This window comes from Bathycoccus prasinos, assembly GCF_002220235.1.
Source record: "Bathycoccus prasinos genomic : Chromosome_8".
Classification (NCBI taxonomy): domain Eukaryota; kingdom Viridiplantae; phylum Chlorophyta; class Mamiellophyceae; order Mamiellales; family Bathycoccaceae; genus Bathycoccus; species Bathycoccus prasinos.
In genome coordinates this window covers 210,150-225,873 of record NC_024001.1, presented here as the reverse complement: position 1 = coordinate 225,873, position 15,724 = coordinate 210,150, and the positions used below count along the sequence as shown (strand labels likewise).

At 47.4% G+C, this 15,724-nt stretch overlaps 7 protein-coding genes across 7 annotated transcripts; 4 read left to right on the top strand and 3 right to left on the bottom strand.

The window, feature by feature from the left end:
• Positions 1-299: 299 nt before the first annotated feature.
• Bathy08g01290 (predicted protein) lies at positions 300-1,154 on the top strand (the record flags this gene model as incomplete). The annotated part of the gene is made up of 1 exon (XM_007511528.1): positions 300-1,154. One exon carries the CDS (start codon positions 300-302, stop codon positions 1,152-1,154), a length of 855 nt encoding a protein of 284 aa, XP_007511590.1.
• A 114-nt stretch (positions 1,155-1,268) lies between these two features.
• Positions 1,269-1,913, top strand: Bathy08g01280 (unknown protein; the record flags this gene model as incomplete). The annotated part of the gene is made up of 1 exon (XM_007511729.1): positions 1,269-1,913. The coding sequence occupies one exon, from the start codon at positions 1,269-1,271 to the stop codon at positions 1,911-1,913; it is 645 nt and encodes a 214-aa protein (XP_007511791.1).
• Positions 1,914-1,985: 72 nt separating this feature from the next.
• Positions 1,986-3,755, bottom strand: Bathy08g01270 (unknown protein; the record flags this gene model as incomplete). Its single annotated transcript, XM_007511588.1, has 1 exon — positions 1,986-3,755. The coding sequence occupies one exon, from the start codon at positions 3,753-3,755 to the stop codon at positions 1,986-1,988; it is 1,770 nt and encodes a 589-aa protein (XP_007511650.1).
• A 281-nt stretch (positions 3,756-4,036) lies between these two features.
• Positions 4,037-4,708, bottom strand: Bathy08g01260 (unknown protein; the record flags this gene model as incomplete). Its single annotated transcript, XM_007511452.1, has 1 exon — positions 4,037-4,708. One exon carries the CDS (start codon positions 4,706-4,708, stop codon positions 4,037-4,039), a length of 672 nt encoding a protein of 223 aa, XP_007511514.1.
• A 242-nt stretch (positions 4,709-4,950) lies between these two features.
• On the bottom strand, positions 4,951-11,277 carry Bathy08g01250 (unnamed protein product; the record flags this gene model as incomplete). Its single annotated transcript, XM_007511569.1, has 1 exon — positions 4,951-11,277. One exon carries the CDS (start codon positions 11,275-11,277, stop codon positions 4,951-4,953), a length of 6,327 nt encoding a protein of 2,108 aa, XP_007511631.1.
• A 677-nt stretch (positions 11,278-11,954) lies between these two features.
• Bathy08g01240 (predicted protein) lies at positions 11,955-14,582 on the top strand (the record flags this gene model as incomplete). Its single annotated transcript, XM_007511713.1, has 1 exon — positions 11,955-14,582. The coding sequence occupies one exon, from the start codon at positions 11,955-11,957 to the stop codon at positions 14,580-14,582; it is 2,628 nt and encodes an 875-aa protein (XP_007511775.1).
• A 398-nt stretch (positions 14,583-14,980) lies between these two features.
• On the top strand, positions 14,981-15,520 carry Bathy08g01230 (Iron-sulfur cluster assembly enzyme ISCU, mitochondrial precursor; the record flags this gene model as incomplete). Its single annotated transcript, XM_007511775.1, has 1 exon — positions 14,981-15,520. One exon carries the CDS (start codon positions 14,981-14,983, stop codon positions 15,518-15,520), a length of 540 nt encoding a protein of 179 aa, XP_007511837.1.
• Positions 15,521-15,724: the final 204 nt, after the last annotated feature.

Below are 15,724 nucleotides of genomic sequence, written 5' to 3'. Positions count from 1 at the left end.
CGTGGTGTGTTGCGTCGGTCTTTTCAACTCTGAAGATCTCTTCGACTCATCTGGGAAAGTCAACCAAACTTTTTTTGTTTAGGGTCTTAGAATTTTTTTTTTTTGTCCTCTTTCTTTTTCCTCGCGAGGCAACAATTTTTAAGACAACAACGCGGCATTTATTGAGCTCTATAGTATTGAAAATGTCATCCGTCCAGGTAGGTGTATTACGCGCGCATGATCTCTCTCTCTCTCTCGTTCGTTTGTGTGTTTGTTTGTGTGTTCGTTTGTTTGTTTGAGCTCTTAATGACTGATTGAAAATGGAAACTCATCTCTCATCATCATCTCTCATCATCATCTCTTTCATGATGTTCTTTCTGATAATAAAGGTGACGAACATTTCCCCGTCCGCGCAGGACTCAGACCTGTCCGATTTCTTCTCCACGGCTGGGGACATCTCGAAATTAGTCGTCAAAGACGGTCTGAACAACACGAAACGCGCGACGATTGATTTCAAGGAAAAAGAGGCAGTCTCCGCTGCGTTGTTGTTGAACGGGTGTTTACTGTTGAACCACGCGTTGTGCATCGAGGAGATTCAATTTCCGAGCGAAGAGATGGAGGATTTGGAGGCGTTGAAGAAACGCGCGGAAGGAGGTTTAAACGCGGGGGAGTTGTCGAAAGGAGAGACCATCGCGAGTGGCATTTTGGCGAAAACGATCACGTTTTCCAAGCAAGCCGGTCAAGCGATCAAACAGTTCGACGAGCAGCATAAAATTTCCGAGACGGTGGTTTCGAAAACCAATAGCGCGTACAAAAATGTGGACGAGAAGTTAAAATTGACGGAAACGACGGCGACGATGAAGGTGAAGATATCCGAGGAATCGCAAAAGTTAGACGAGAAATTCAAAGTCTCCGCCACGGCTGGGGCGGCTGGGGAGGTGGTGAAAAACACGAGCACTGGCGTCGTGTCAAAAATTAACGAGAACGAGGCGGTGAAGAAAGCCACCACGGCGGTTTCAAACGCGTTTAGCTTTTTGTCGCAGAAAGCGACCGCAATTGTCTCCAAGGCGGTCGCCGAGAGCGAGAAGGAGATGCCTTCTGCGAAAGCGGCGACGGCCATGGATGGGGTGGATGGAGACGACTCGTCGCCGAAGAGTACCGTGCCAGAGGCGTAAAATATCACTTTTTCTCGCGCGTGTTGTAAAAACAAATTTATTGAAAAAATTTCTTCATTTCTAAAAAACGCTCGCTTTCACGCAAACACTTTAAAAAAAAATCGCTTTCTAAAAATGTCACCTCCACCATCGATAACATCTTCCAACATCGCGGAAGCGTACGCCAAGTGGGACAAGTACGTCGAAGACGTCGACAGCGAAGACGAAGACGAACGGTTGAGACAAGAAAACATTGACCAACACGAAACCTATCGCAAATGGCAGTGGGAACAAAAACAGCAACAGAAGTTTGACCCAATGCAAGCGAAAAGAGTGAATTGGGAGAACATGGGCGGGAACAATAGCGAAAACCGCATCAAAGAGCGCATGAAAGCGAAAGAAAAGAACTTTTTCAAGCAGAAGACGTTGACCGAGTACAGTTGGGCGGATTTCGAGACGTATTTAGTCGTGTACGTGAAATTAGACATCGTCGATAACGTGAAGTTGATTGAAGAGCTCGCGTTCGTTCCGAGCGACAAGCGAGAGGCGTTTATGGAGAAACGATTCGACGTCGAGTTTCGGAAGTTTAGTTTCGATTGCGTCGTCGACTTATCGAGCGAGTTTGCGTTGTTTGCGGTATCTGAATTAGCTAAAGAAATCGTTCCTGAAAAATCGTCGGTGATGTTACAACAAAACGGAATGATGACTTTTACGCTTCAAAAATATACGAGAGAGCGTTGGATGCACTTGCGAAGAGGAGAAAAAGGAAGCAGCGAGTAAAAGAAGTGTTACAAAATAAATAATGAGTTCATATTACATGCGGATGCAAAGTTTTCTATACGTGTGCTAAATCTAGGTTGCTAACTTTTGCTCCGCTTGGAGTCGCATTGCGCGCTCTTCTTTTATCATGCGTCTCGTTTCGGCCAACTCTTTGAGAAGCGCCAAGTTTTTCTGCTTCTCCGCGAGCGGCGTCATTGTCGACTTAGTCGTCGTTTCCGTCGCCGAAATCGCTGGATCTTTTTCCAACGATGCTATGCTTTCGCTCGGTTTAGGTACGTCTTCTCTTTCAAACTGAAGCACGCGTCCAGTGGCTGGTTGTGTCGTCGTTTGGAAAAATCCAAAACCAGGCGTGGCTTCTTCAACGCCAGCCCCTGTCATTTCCGTTTGCTGCTGCTGTTGCTGCAGCGTCGTCGTCGTCGGCGGCGGCGGCGGCGGCGGTGGATACTGTTCTTGATGATATGTCAACCCTTTACCACCGCTCGAGCTCATCACGTAATTAATATCCCTTTCGTGCGCCCTATTAATCTCTTCTTTCATCGCTTTCAATTCAGCTTGCACCGATACCAACTCCAATCGCAAAACGTCCCTTTCCTTCTCGACGTCTTCGCACCGTTTTCTCGTCATCATCTCCTCTCTCGCTAATTCTTGAGATAAAGCGGAAAGTTCTGCTATTGTTCTCGAGTGTTCGTTCGTGTGACTTCTTCCGTTCTCGTTCCTTCCGCCGTAATTATTATTCGTCGCCAAATCCAAACACTTCTTCTCCAACGCCCTCGTTTCTCGAAACAACTCGTCCCTCTCCTTCTTCTTCTCCTTGGCATCCTCTATGGCTTGCTTCGCGCGTAACTCCGCACTTTGTGCACGATCGGTCCTCGTCGTTGCAACGCTTTTAGCTCGCTCCATCTCTTGAATCGCTCTTTGCGTCCTCTTCTCCGCCACGTCCACTTGCATCTTCGCATCCCCGACTTTCGTTTCGCTCTCGACTAACCTTCGCGATATAGATTGTATTCGATCTCGCAACTCTCTATTCTTCATATCCGCCGCATCAAACGCGCGCTCGTACTTTTGTAACCTTGCCAAAGTTTTTCGCAAAGCAATCTCGCAGTCTCGTTTCGTCTCTCTCATTTGTTCCACAACCTGTCGATATTTCCTGTTTTCGTACTCCGCGCGTTTCCTCTCTCGTTCGAGCGCGTCTTTTTCCCTATTTACGCGCTCGAGCTGGACGGCGAAGTTGTTTATGGAAACCTTCGATGGAATTCCACCATCACCGCCGCTGAACGAAGAAGCCTTCATCGTTGTCAATTGCTCTCGCGCCCGCATCGCGTTCTCTCGACTTTCTAACACGTCCGATTTTAAATGTTTCACTAAACCAATCAACTCTGTTCGAGAGCACATTCGATTTGAATCTCCTCTCAACGGCCAATCTAAAGCGTCTCTCAACGCTTCTTCCACCGCGCGAATCGTTTCCGTCGCTTCAATCGCGTCTTTTTTCAATCGTTCGATTCGAATTTTGTCGTTGTTACTATCGTTTTCTGGTTGTTGTTTTGCTTCTCGATCGAGCGTCGTCGTCGTCGTCTGTGGTTGTTGTTCACTCGTAGTCACAGAACGAAGGGGAAGAAGAAGTCCTTCGTTGACTGATGATGATGACTTTTTATTCGCACTCGTATTCGTGACGCGTGTTCCTGGGATTTTATGCTTCACGAATTGGTCGAAGAAATCGTCCGGCATCGCGTCTTCGCCGTATTTACCCGGGTCGTCGTCCTCGTCCGACGCGTCGTCCGGACGATCGTCGTCGAAGACGATCAGTTGCTCGTCGGTGTCGCCTTGGAAAACGTCGGCCTGCATCTCAATTTTTATGAGGAATAAAAAGCAAAATGTAGGGGATTTAGGGCAAACACAAGAAGGGGTGTTCAGAAACTGGATTTATTACAACAAAGTAAAGATGGCAACATCGTCGTATCATTTCTCGTTATATACACAACACGCGAATTCATGAATTCGCGCGTTTTCAGTTCTTCGTCTTTTATATACATATATATTCTTTATCTTACTTTTTCTGCGTCCGTCGATAGCGCGAACCAAAATCCAACCATCATCGCGAACGAAGCGAGTGTGTATTCATAAATCTACTTTTCGTTGATCAACTTCAAACCCAAAGCGATCAAGGCGATTTGCAGAACAATCTGCGGGTACCACGCGACTTTTGCGACCGGGGAGAAGAAAGTGACGTTGATAAACATGCAAAGATGTCCAGTTAACATCGCCGTGACTTGCTTCAAGTACGCCTTCGTAATCTCCGCGCCGAATAAGAATGGGCCACCGAGGAAAGAGAGGAAGAGGACCGCAGTCATTCTCGACCACCAATTCGCGATCACACTCCCGCCGTCGACGTTCCAATACGACATGGCGATGTGCATGAACTTCGGGAAGGGCGGATCTGGACCGAACCAAAGTTGCGCGGAGCCAGGAAGCAACATCCCTATGGAAAAGAAACCAAACATGGCGAAAATAAAAGTACAAAACTTTTTCTCCAAATCGGCGTTTCCGCCGGCTTTTACCGTTGGCACCGGATTCCCTGCGGTTGACCTCATGGCGACAGACCTCGTCGCTTTCGTTTTGTTGTTGTTGACGAACAAAGTCGCTTTGAGCGCAACATCTTTTTCCATCGGAGAAAAAAGAGAGTGTGCTGACGAGGCAATTTTAATTGCACCTCTTCTGGAAACTTTTCTCGCGTTGAAGTTTTCGACGCGCGATCGCGATCCGAGAACGGCGGATGATGAAGACGTTAACGCAAACATTATTGTTTTGTTTTTGTTGAAGTTTTTTGATTGGTTGTGTGTGTGTGTGTGTGTGTGTGTTTCTGGTAGACAGAATTGACGATCAACTCAATAATTATTCCAATTGGACCTTTCAAAAATATCTTCTCTCGCCTTTTTTGTCGACCAATCAAATGCGAGCGAGAAAACACCTAATTTTGCCGCTGCTGCTGCCGCTGCTGTGCGTATTCGATTCTATTATTACAAAGTTCTTTAAATCATCCTTAAATATCTATGACGATGAAGTCCTCGTCGGTGTCGTCGTCGTCGCTATCCACGTATTCGTAACTCTTCCTAATGCTTTCGCCGAAACCGTCGTCGACGACGTTGAAAAAATCCTCACCTCCATCTAAAGCGTGTTTGCTTTCTCCTCCTCCCGCTTGCGTGTTGGAGTTTTTAGTAGGCTCGTAGGTTGAATCGCCGCCTAGGGCGGAGTACATGTCGTCGACGATGTGCGAGGTGTAATTTTGGCTGACACCGTAGGTTTGCGCGTCCAAGCAGTCTTGAAGCATTCGATTCCGGTCGGTCTCGAATTTACCTCCGGATTTTGAAAAGAGAAAGACTAGATTTTTGGTCGCGTTTGGAATCCACGTGTCGTGAATTTCTACGTCACCTCGCATGTTCTGCAAAGCGCCGCTGGATGCGCCAAACATGCTGTTGTCGCCGTTTTGCCACTCTACTTGTTTTGGCTGACCGTTGGAGTCGCGCTCGCAAATTACATATTTGTACTCGTGGGTTACGTCCAAGCCTAAAGGGACTTCCTTCGTCCACGTCATTTTGTTTGCGCACGTCATTTCTTCGCTCGCGTTGACTTTCCAGTCGCACCAGGAACCAGTGAGAGCCAAGAACTGATGTGGAGGTAAATCAAACTTGACGACGAATTTTGCGTCCACCGAAAATGGAAGTTGCATGGATGTATCTTCGAGCTGGATGCGTTGTTGCTCCGTGGCCATCGTCGCCATTTGAATCTCGGCTCGAAGCTTTTCGTTTTGTAAAACCACCATTTGCGCTTCGCTTTCCATTTCTTTTTGACGGAGAATGTTCGTCGACGATGCGACTGTGTCTTTCAAGGCGTCGACTTCGTTTTGAAGGTTAGCGAGTTGGACCTCGGAAGACTTCTCTCGCGTCTCCGCGTCTCTTAAATTTTCTCTCGCCTCTGAAACTTGCCGTTCTAATGCGCGCTCGGCGTTTTCAAACTCCTCAATTTTCACGCGCAACACTCTCGCCTCTTCTTGGAGGAGATTTTCCTTCTCTTGACTTTGCGCCTCAAAATTTTCAATCCTCGCGCGGAGATCCATCAATTCAGACTCCGTGGCTTTGACTCTCTCGTTTGCCGCTTCCACGTTTGTTTCGGCAACTCTTTGTTCTTCGTGCGCCGCAGATAATTCAGCCTCAAACGCAGACCTCGCATTTTCTAAATCTGCTTTCGATTTTTCGCTCAACTCTTCCATTTCAAACAAACGCTGCTCCAAATTTTGCACTGTAGAATTTCTACCGCTGATTTGGGATTCCTTCTCCTCGACCTTCAAGCGCAAGTCGCTGAGTTCTAATTCAGACGCGCGAACTTTCGCCTCTGCCGCAGCGACGTTGGATCCTGCATTCTCCAATTCTAATTGAGCGGAGTCGAGTTCCTTGCGTAATTCACCGGACGATAATTCGTACGCGGTTAGTTTTGCTTGCGCCTCGTCGAGTTGAAGCTCTAAACTGCCAATTGCCAAGAGCTCGGCTTCGTAGGACTTGATTTGCTCGTTCAATTCCTCTACGTTAGATTCAGCGCTTTTCTGCGCTTCGTACGCTGCGTTCAATTCAGCCTCGAAGTTCGTTCGAGCCGATTCCAACTCCGCGCGAGACTCTTCCAGTTCCAAGCGAAGTGACTCCGCGCTGCCAGAAAGCGAGGATTCAAGCTCTTCATTCTTTAACTGCAGTGCGTCGAGCTCTGCTTCCGACTCGCGGAGCTTGTCTTCTGCTGCTGCGACTTTGGACTCGGAGTTCTCCAATTCAAAGCGAGCTGAATCCAACTGCTTTTGCAATTCCCCCTTCTCTATGCTGGAAGTGGTTTCATACTCAGTCAATTGGACTCGGGCGTCGTCGATTTCAGATTCGAACGATTTGATTTGCTCGTTCAATTCCTCTACGTTAGATTCAGCGCTTTTCTGCGCTTCGTACGCTGCGTTCAATTCAGCCTCGAAGTTCGTTCGAGCCGATTCCAACTCCGCGCGAGACTCTTCCAGTTCCAAGCGAAGTGACTCCGCGCTGCCAGAAAGCGAGGATTCAAGCTCTTCATTCTTTAACTGCAGTGCGTCGAGCTCTGCTTCCGACTCGCGGAGCTTGTCTTCTGCTGCTGCGACTTTGGACTCGGAGTTCTCCAATTCAAAGCGAGCTGAATCCAACTGCTTTTGCAATTCCCCCTTCTCTATGCTGGAAGTGGTTTCATACTCAGTCAATTGGACTCGGGCGTCGTCGATTTCAGATTCGAACGATTTGATTTGCTCGTTCAATTCCTCTACGTTAGATTCAGCGCTTTTCTGCGCTTCGTACGCTGCGTTCAATTCAGCCTCGAAGTTCGTTCGAGCCGATTCCAACTCCGCGCGAGACTCTTCGAGATCCGCTCTCAACTGCTCTTGCTCGAGAACCGAGGACGCTTTCATCTCATCCAGTTGCTCTCGAAGTTCAATCATCTCCGTGTTACGATCGTTCGATAGCGACGAAACCTCATTTTCAAAGTTTAATATTTTCTCAGTCGCGGCGTATAAATTTGACTCGGCAATTCTCCTTGCCTCAACCGCAACACTTAATTCACTCTCAAACTTCTCATGAGTAGAATCCAACTCAGCTCTAACTTCTTCTAGCTGCCGTTTCGCGTTTTCTGCTTCACCCGTAATCGCTGCTGCAGCAATGGATGATCCCATTTCTTCCTCCATCTTTGAACGAACTTCTTCGAGTTCGTTTTCAAGTGTAACGACTCGCGCATTGGCAGACTCTACTCTTTTACTCTCTTCGTAACTTTGATCCCTCATAACTTTCAACTTTGCTTCTAACGCGTACACTTTTGAGTCGTATTGTTTTCCCAATGCTTGAATTTCTTGTTTATGTTCGCTGAAAGTGACCTCGAGAACCGCATTGAAATTTTCCTTTGCATCGGACATAATCTTTTCCGCTTGCTCTTGCGCCTTTGCAGCAAGCTCTAATTCTTCATTTAGTGCAATAAACTTATCGTGCTCTTCGCGGAACTTATCGAGAACGAGCTCCATAGCTATCTTATCAGCCTCGATAACACTTTTAGCTTCTTGGACGTTTTCAAAATTCTCCTCGGCTAACTTTTTACTCTCCTCGGCACCTTCCAGTTGCTTTTGCAAATCTTCAATCTTTGCGTTCAGCTCACGTTCAAGTTTATTGGAACGCTCCAACTGCTCTGCGCGTTCACGATAAACGTCCGCTGTCGCTTCGTCTCTTTCTCGCCACGCATCTTCGAGCTCAGCTTTGGACTCCATTTGGAACATTTCGAGGTTCTTGACTTCATCCGACGCTTCTTGCAGCTCTGTTTCCTTAGATGCAATTTTATCTCGTAGAGCAGTGAGTTCTTCCTCGAGATCGCCTTGGTTGGTCAATGCCGATTCGAGCTCGGCGATTTTCTCCCGCGCTAACATTCGAGTAGCTTTTGCTTCTATTTCTTCCGATTCTAATTGCTTCATCCGCTCTGACGCTTCTTTGAGTTTGCTTTCCGTGAAAGAGACCTTTTCTCGCAAAACGTCAAGATTTTTCTCAACGTCACCGTACTCAGCCAATTGTTTCTCGAGATCTTCAATTTTCTCTCGCCACGCTTTCTCGTTCGACTCTGCTTCTTCTTTTGAGGCCAGCGCTGCTTTCAATTCCGAGTCGAAAGATTGCCTGGACAATTCGAGAGCATCTTCCGCTTCCTTAATTTGGAGCTCTAAGTCGCGCCCAAAGGCCGCAAACTCAGTATTTTGTCGATTCAAACGCTCATCGAACTCAGTTTTTAGCACGTCTCTCTCTTTCTCGACATTTTCAAGAGCTTGTTCTAGGTCACTTATTCTTCCATCAACATATTCCGAACGTTGTGTTTCACTTCTCGATACCGCAATATTCGCAAATTCAAGCTTCTGCTTCAAACCTGCAATTTCTTCGGTCAGAGATTTATTCGTCTCTTCAAACTGTCGAACTTCATCCTTGATTTGTTTCGAATCCGCTTCGCGCAGCTCAATTTCTCGTTCTAAATCAGCCTCTGCTTTTCTCTGGAACGTATCAAACTCAACCTCGAGATTTTTTCTCGAGGATTTAACGTTTTCGATTTCAATAAGCAACGTTTCTCTCTCCTCGCGGAACTTTTCAGCTTCTGATTCGAGCGAACGCTTTGATTCAAGTTGTTCCGTCAAGTTTCTGATTTCTAATTCCATAGCGCGTTGCTCGACGCCAAGTTCTTCCTTTTCTTTCGATACTCTCTCCTTCAGCTCTTCGAATTGCAGTTCCAAGGAATCTTTCAAAGCCGACACTGAAGCGAGTTCATCCTCAATCATCTTTTTCTCGTTATTGGCGATTTCAGAAGCTTCCGAAAGCTTTGATGCATACTCCGAGTTTTTCTCCTCCAAACTTCGAGTTTCATCCAACATCTTGCCTTCTATTGACTTCACTTTTCCAACTAACTCCTCTACTCTCTTTTTGAATTCTAACTTTTGCTCCGAAAAGCCTTCGCTCGCCTTTATGAAGCGACTTTCCGCTTCCATCAGTTTCGACTCAGTCTCCGCTTGCGCCGAAAGCGCCTCCTTGAGCTTTTCTTCTTGGGTCGAACCCGTAAGTTCTGCAGACTTTTGAAGACGTTCCAACGCCTCGGTTGCATCTGCGGCGCGAGTCGTGGCCATTTCAGCTTCGTTTTCGAGTTTTACAACGCGTTGATTGAAAGCAATAATTTCGAGTTTCATTTTCTGTCCTTCCGTCGATAACGTGTCGATTTCCTCGCGAGATTTGGATTCAATCGTTTTCAACGCACTTACGGCATCTTCTTTCATGGTAATCGCTTCTTCAATTTCGGACGCGTTCGCAGTCAACTCGTTTTTAAGCTTTTCAATCTCTGACTGCAAATACTCTTCGCTTTTCATCTTCTCGCTTAAACGCCTTTCGAGATCAGAAATTTCAGTCTCCGCGCGTAGGGTATTTTCTTCTTTCAAATCATTCAAAGAAGCTCTTTCGTCTTGTAATTCCTTTTCCATTTGCGTGATGACGAACTTCATAGAATTCAATTCAGACTCTCGAGATGCTTGCGCTTGTCGCAAAGACTCGCGCGCGAGCTCTAAATCTTTTTGCAACTTTGCATTTTTCTCTACGGACTCTTCAACCGCGCGCTTCATTTCCGCCTCTACCGCCGCCACACTCTTCGCAGCAGCTTGTTCGTTATTCTTCAATGAGTCCGCCATTTCTGCTTCTTTTTGTTTAATTTCATTCGCGAGTTTCTTTTGTTCACTTCGTGCGTGTTCTAATTGAGCTTTCACTTCGTTTGCTTCATCTTTTCTTCGTTTCGCTTCGTCCGCGAGTTTCTCCTTCTCCTCTTTCGCTTCCTCGAGCTGAGACTTAACGTTCCTCGCTTCAGAATCGGAAGCAGTCAGCTTCGCTTTCACGCCGTTTAACTCTTTCCTCAACTCCGTAAACTCTTGCTGAGACACTATGTTTTGTGAAGAAGGAGACGAGGACATTGAAGACGATGGTTGTGCATTGGTGGCGGTAGCGTTTGTATTCAAAGAGCCGAGCGGTTGCGTCATCGCTGCGAATACTTCCGGAGTTTTCAATCGCCAAGGTTCTGATGATGATGATGATGATGATGATGATGACGCTTCGCCTCTTATCGACGACGACTGTTCGCGCGCATCAGAAGAAGACGCAAGCATCGCTTTCACTTTTCCGAACGTATCTAAAACGGAGTTGAAGAATCCGAGACGGGTCGAGATGGCGAGCACCGGTACAGAAGCCACAAACATAGCCGCGCCAGCGTTAAAAACTGGAGCGGCCCTTTTCGTCGCTTGGAGTTGAACTTGCTTTTTCATCTTCTTTTGTTGTTGCCGTTGTTCTTTCTCAGCTTTCTTCAGTAACTTCTCTTCTTTCTCTCGTCGTCGTCGTTCGTTCCTCTCCTCTTCCATCCTCGCCGCTCGCTTCTCTTTTTCTTTGTTCAGTCGTCGCTCTTGATTCTTATCAGTGTTATTATTGTCTCGTTGCTGTGTATTTCCTTGCGAATCTACTACCGCGGCAACTTTCTCGCGAACTCCTTCATCTTTCACCTCCTTTTGTTCTCGTTCTCGTTGTCGTTCGACGTGCACGACCACCCGATCTCCGGGAAACACAAAATCCAAATCCACGCCTGGATTGAGCGCTTTCAGCGCCTCGACGTCTACTCCGACATACTCCGAGAGCATCTCCACCGTCTCCCCAGGTTTAAACGTATAAAACGTCCGCACTTGTTTATCTTTATTCTGCCCTTGCGTCTCGTTCTCTTTATCGATAAAATTTTTAGAAGAAGAAGAAGCTGCTGCTGCTTCAACCCGCATCATCGCCTTCCTTTTTTGACGACGACCACAAAATTTTGTTGTCGTAAAACCCTCTCCGTTGTTATTCCTTTGAGAGGAGGAAGGAAAGAGCGGTGGTCGTAAACCGACCGCCTGGTGATGCGTCGCCAGTGCGCCACTGTTCGAGAGAATAAGAGATTTAAAATGGTTAGTTTGATTTTTAAAAATTTGGAGGGAAACGCATATAAAATATCTAAAAAGCATCGCGCAAAAAGAAACAAAAGAGATCTCATCAAAACACAAGAGTAAACGACGCACCGCGTCGTCATCATCATCTCTATCTTCTCTTCCGCCGCTGCTTTTCCGTCGCTTCTTCTTTTGTGAATGAAAAAAGTCCAAACCACCCTTTTTGTTGTTGTTTGGCGATGATTGGGAGGAAAAAAGGAGGAGGGTCTTTTGTTTTTATGTGGAGAAAGAGAAGCCAAAAATGAAAAAAAAAAATCAAAAATCTCTCCTTTTTTGGGCTTCACTTTCTCGTCACGCGGGCAACGCAAGAAGAAAAAAAAGCAATTTCTTCTCTCCCAAACTGCGTTTCTTTCCCCCGGTCCGTCCGTCGTCGAGGAGGATTTAGAGGATTTAGAGGATGTACATCACCGTGGTGATGTTTAAGAAGAAGGAGACGACGACGATTTCGTGATATAACAGAACAGAATAATAAAATGCCGGCACTTCGTCTGTGCGGTCGCAGTTGGCTCGTGGCTTTGGACGATTTAGTCGTCCCATCGTTCCTGCTTTCTTTTTTGCACGTTTTATGGCTGTGCATACTCGCGACTGCGTACGCGAAAATGTCAAAGTCGTTGAAAGAGACGTGCGGTAAAGTCGGGGAGAAGGCGTTGGATTGGGTGTTCGCGTCTCTGTCTTTATTCTTTCTCGCGGCGAGTGTTGAGTTTTTGATTTGTTTCGAGAGCTCGAAAGGGAAGATATTGGAACCGAACAAAAGGAGAAGAGCGATACCGCTACTGATTATACACGCGATTATTTTAGTCGCGATAGTAGGCGCGATGGGGTACGGAGTCAATCTGATGAACGAAGAAGGTGGCAAGGAGTGTTACGAGACGGAAGGAGTGAACAATTTGGTACTGACGGTCATCGTCGGGAACTTTATCGTAGTCGGTTTGACGGCGTTTGGCGTGTTTGCCATGTTTTCCGCTTTCGCGCACTTAGATCCCGAGGAAAGGTGGCAGAGGATATTTTCCATCGTCGGGTGTTTGATGTGCATGGGGAGAGGTGGGAGTGCCACGTCTTCCAGTGGAATAATTCGGAAAGATTCGGCGGCGGGGGAGGATTTAGAAAGCATCGATGAAAAAAGCAGAGAACGAGGAGGGGTGACCGCGGGAAGAGGAGGTGGTATGGGCGCCATCGCGGATTGTTTTAGCGAAATATTCCAGGGCGCTGATTTAGTGCCGAGCGATATTAGTGCCGGTCTCGCGCTTTTAGCTATACAAGACCGACGGATGCTCAAGGAGGCACCGAAAGGGGTTCTGTTAAAACCGTCGAGCGCCGCGGCTGCGATGGACGCTGCTTCATCATTCACTCCTTTGAATGAAGGAGACGACGTCGAGCGTGGTGAAATTGAAGCGTCGCTTTTGACAACAAACGAGTCGCCTCGAAGCGCCACTTCCTCTTCTGTATTTTCTCAACGAGAAACGACGACGATGTCGTGCGACGTGCCGATTAAATCTTCCGGGGAAATGCTCTCGAAGACGCTCGAAGACATGGCGCATTACGCGAGATGGTCGTTAGCGGCGTACGGCTGGACGTTATACGCTTGGGCGCATCCATCGAAGGGATTTAAGATGGCGTTTTCGTTCAAAGGGATGAGTCGCGTGTGCTGTGGGGCGTATTATAGGAAACAAAAGAGTAGGAAAAATATCGGCAGTGGTCGCGGTAGCAGTAGTAATAGTAGTCGTAGTAATAATAATAGCGGAGACGTCGTCGTAGAAGTGAGGGAAGATGTGGAAGAAGACGAGGAAGCCGAGAAGGAGCGTTTGTATAACTCTCGGCAAGACGTGACGCTCGATCGCGCGGCGCTGAAAGCGTGCGCTGGAATCTCTTCGCGAGATATCTTCTACATCTCCACGAAGGAAGGCGTAGGTAAAGCGCCGTACTTCATCGCACGGGACGTGAAGAAACGCTCGGTCGTTTTATCCATTCGCGGAACGCTTTCCATCGCCGATTGCGTCACGGATGCCATGTATAAACCGACGGAGTTGGATATAAACTTGCTTGGTAAAGATATCGCGAGTAAAAAATTCACCGGATCGCAGTTGCACTGTCACAAAGGCATCGCCGAGGTCTCGGAATTTATTTTTAACGATTTGAACAGACATCGCATTTTGGACCAGGTCATTCTCGGTGAAGAAGGCACGGCAGAAGGCGATTCGATTCCTGCAGATGTTCTCTCGGAATGTCGCGGTTGGCGATTGGTGCTCACCGGACACTCGCTCGGCGGCGCGACGGCGTCAATCGTGGCGCTCTTTCTGCGCGAGAAGTTCCCGACTGTGAAAGTCGTCGCCATCGAACCTCCGGGAGGGTTACTCGGCGCAGAACTCGCGAAAGAAACGGAAAAATTTTGCACTTCTTCCATCCACGGACTCGATGCCATCACGCGTTTATCCGGTCCAACCTTGTTAAAGCTTCGATCGGAAGTCATCAACGCGTTGGTCAGGTGTAAACTGAGTAAGTTTCAACTCCTTCGAAAACTGACGACTTCGCGAACTGCTCTGGTCGAATCGGACGTATTCAACGATGACGATACCGACGGCGCCTTACCTTCCGAAGCGACGAGCTTGCGTCAAAGTTTTAACGCTTTTTCCGAGCAGCAAATCTCGTCCGATCCAAATATGGCGGCGCCTTTATACCCGCCCGGCGAGTTATTGTACCTCCGAAAAGTCAAATACTCTCCAAACGACGTGTCGTCCTCGTCTTCAAAGTCGGGCAACCGACGAAGGGTGAGTAAAACTATCCGACATTTCAACTACGAGATTTGGAAAATCGAAGCGAAAGATCTCATGGACCGCGGTTTTTTAGTCGGACCGTCTTTTTTCATCGATCATTTCCCGGACACCGCGGCGGCTGTTCTCAGCGGTTTAGCCGCGTCGTTTTATACAACCGACGCGGAAGCGGAAGAAGAACAAGAACAAGGAGAACACGAGCTCCCTGCGGATGATCAGACGGATCAAAAGAGAAGAAGAAAAGCTGAACTCGTGTTAAACAGAATGCGTTTGCCTAAAGACAAAGCGCACATCGCGAGCGATTTAGACCATCTCGTCGACGACGACGTTTAATATTATATTTACGAATACTCGTCTCTCGTACTCGTTTTGAAGGAGGAGAATTTTACCAGAGAGGACATTTTTTCTTCTTTGGACACTTTTTTTTCCTTCTTTTTCGTCGACGTGTCACCTTTTGTCTTATTAAATTTTCCACGCGATTCTTCTCACACTCTTTCGTCCTTTACTTCACAACACTTCGCGCGCGCTTTGAGGACTAAAAGTGAGCGTATTCTCGTCCTCGTTAAAAGAGTAAAAGAAAGAACCTTCCAAAAGTTTGTGTTTTTGAACAACAACAACAACAACAACATAACAACGTCACAAAACGGTGGTGTGATTTTTACCAGCAGAAAAGAAAGAAAAAGACAGATCCCTTCTTCTCTGCTTGAATTGTACACGCGAAGAAGAATACGATGAACGCTTTACTCAGAAACTCTATCGGCAGAAACAAAAATCAAACGCTGTGCGCGTTAACTCGAACCTCTGGAATCGTTTCCACGAGCAGCAGCACAAGCACAAGCACAAGCAGCAGATTGTACCACAAAAACGTCGTCGACCATTACGAAAAACCGAGAAATGTCGGTGCTTTCGATAAGAAAGACGCAAACGTGGGGACGGGTTTAGTCGGCGCGCCGGCGTGCGGGGACGTGATGAAACTCCAAATCCGCGTAGACGACGACGGGAACATCACGGACTCGTGCTTCAAAACGTTCGGGTGCGGGAGTGCGATCGCGTCTTCCTCGGTCGCCACGGAGTGGGTGAAAGGACAACACGTCGACGAAGCGACGCAGATTAAAAACAGCGAAATCGCCAACCACTTGAACTTGCCGCCGGTGAAGTTGCACTGTTCCATGTTGGCCGAAGACGCGATTAAAGCCGCGGTGAAGGACGTGAAGGAGAAGCAAGCGAAAGCGAAAGAAGCCGCTGCCATGGCTGGTGGTGGTGGGAAGTAAAACTTCCCTCTCTTCTTCCGGGGTTACACAACGCAAAAGGAGCGGAGGAGAGGCGCCATCGAAACATCTCATCAAAACGCACTTATCAAATTGTTATAATAAACACATCATATTTAGTAGAAGCTTTTCACACACCAATAATGAATGAACCACATCTTAAACGCGCGGAGCGGAGGAGGGGGCATCAAAACATCTCATCAAAAC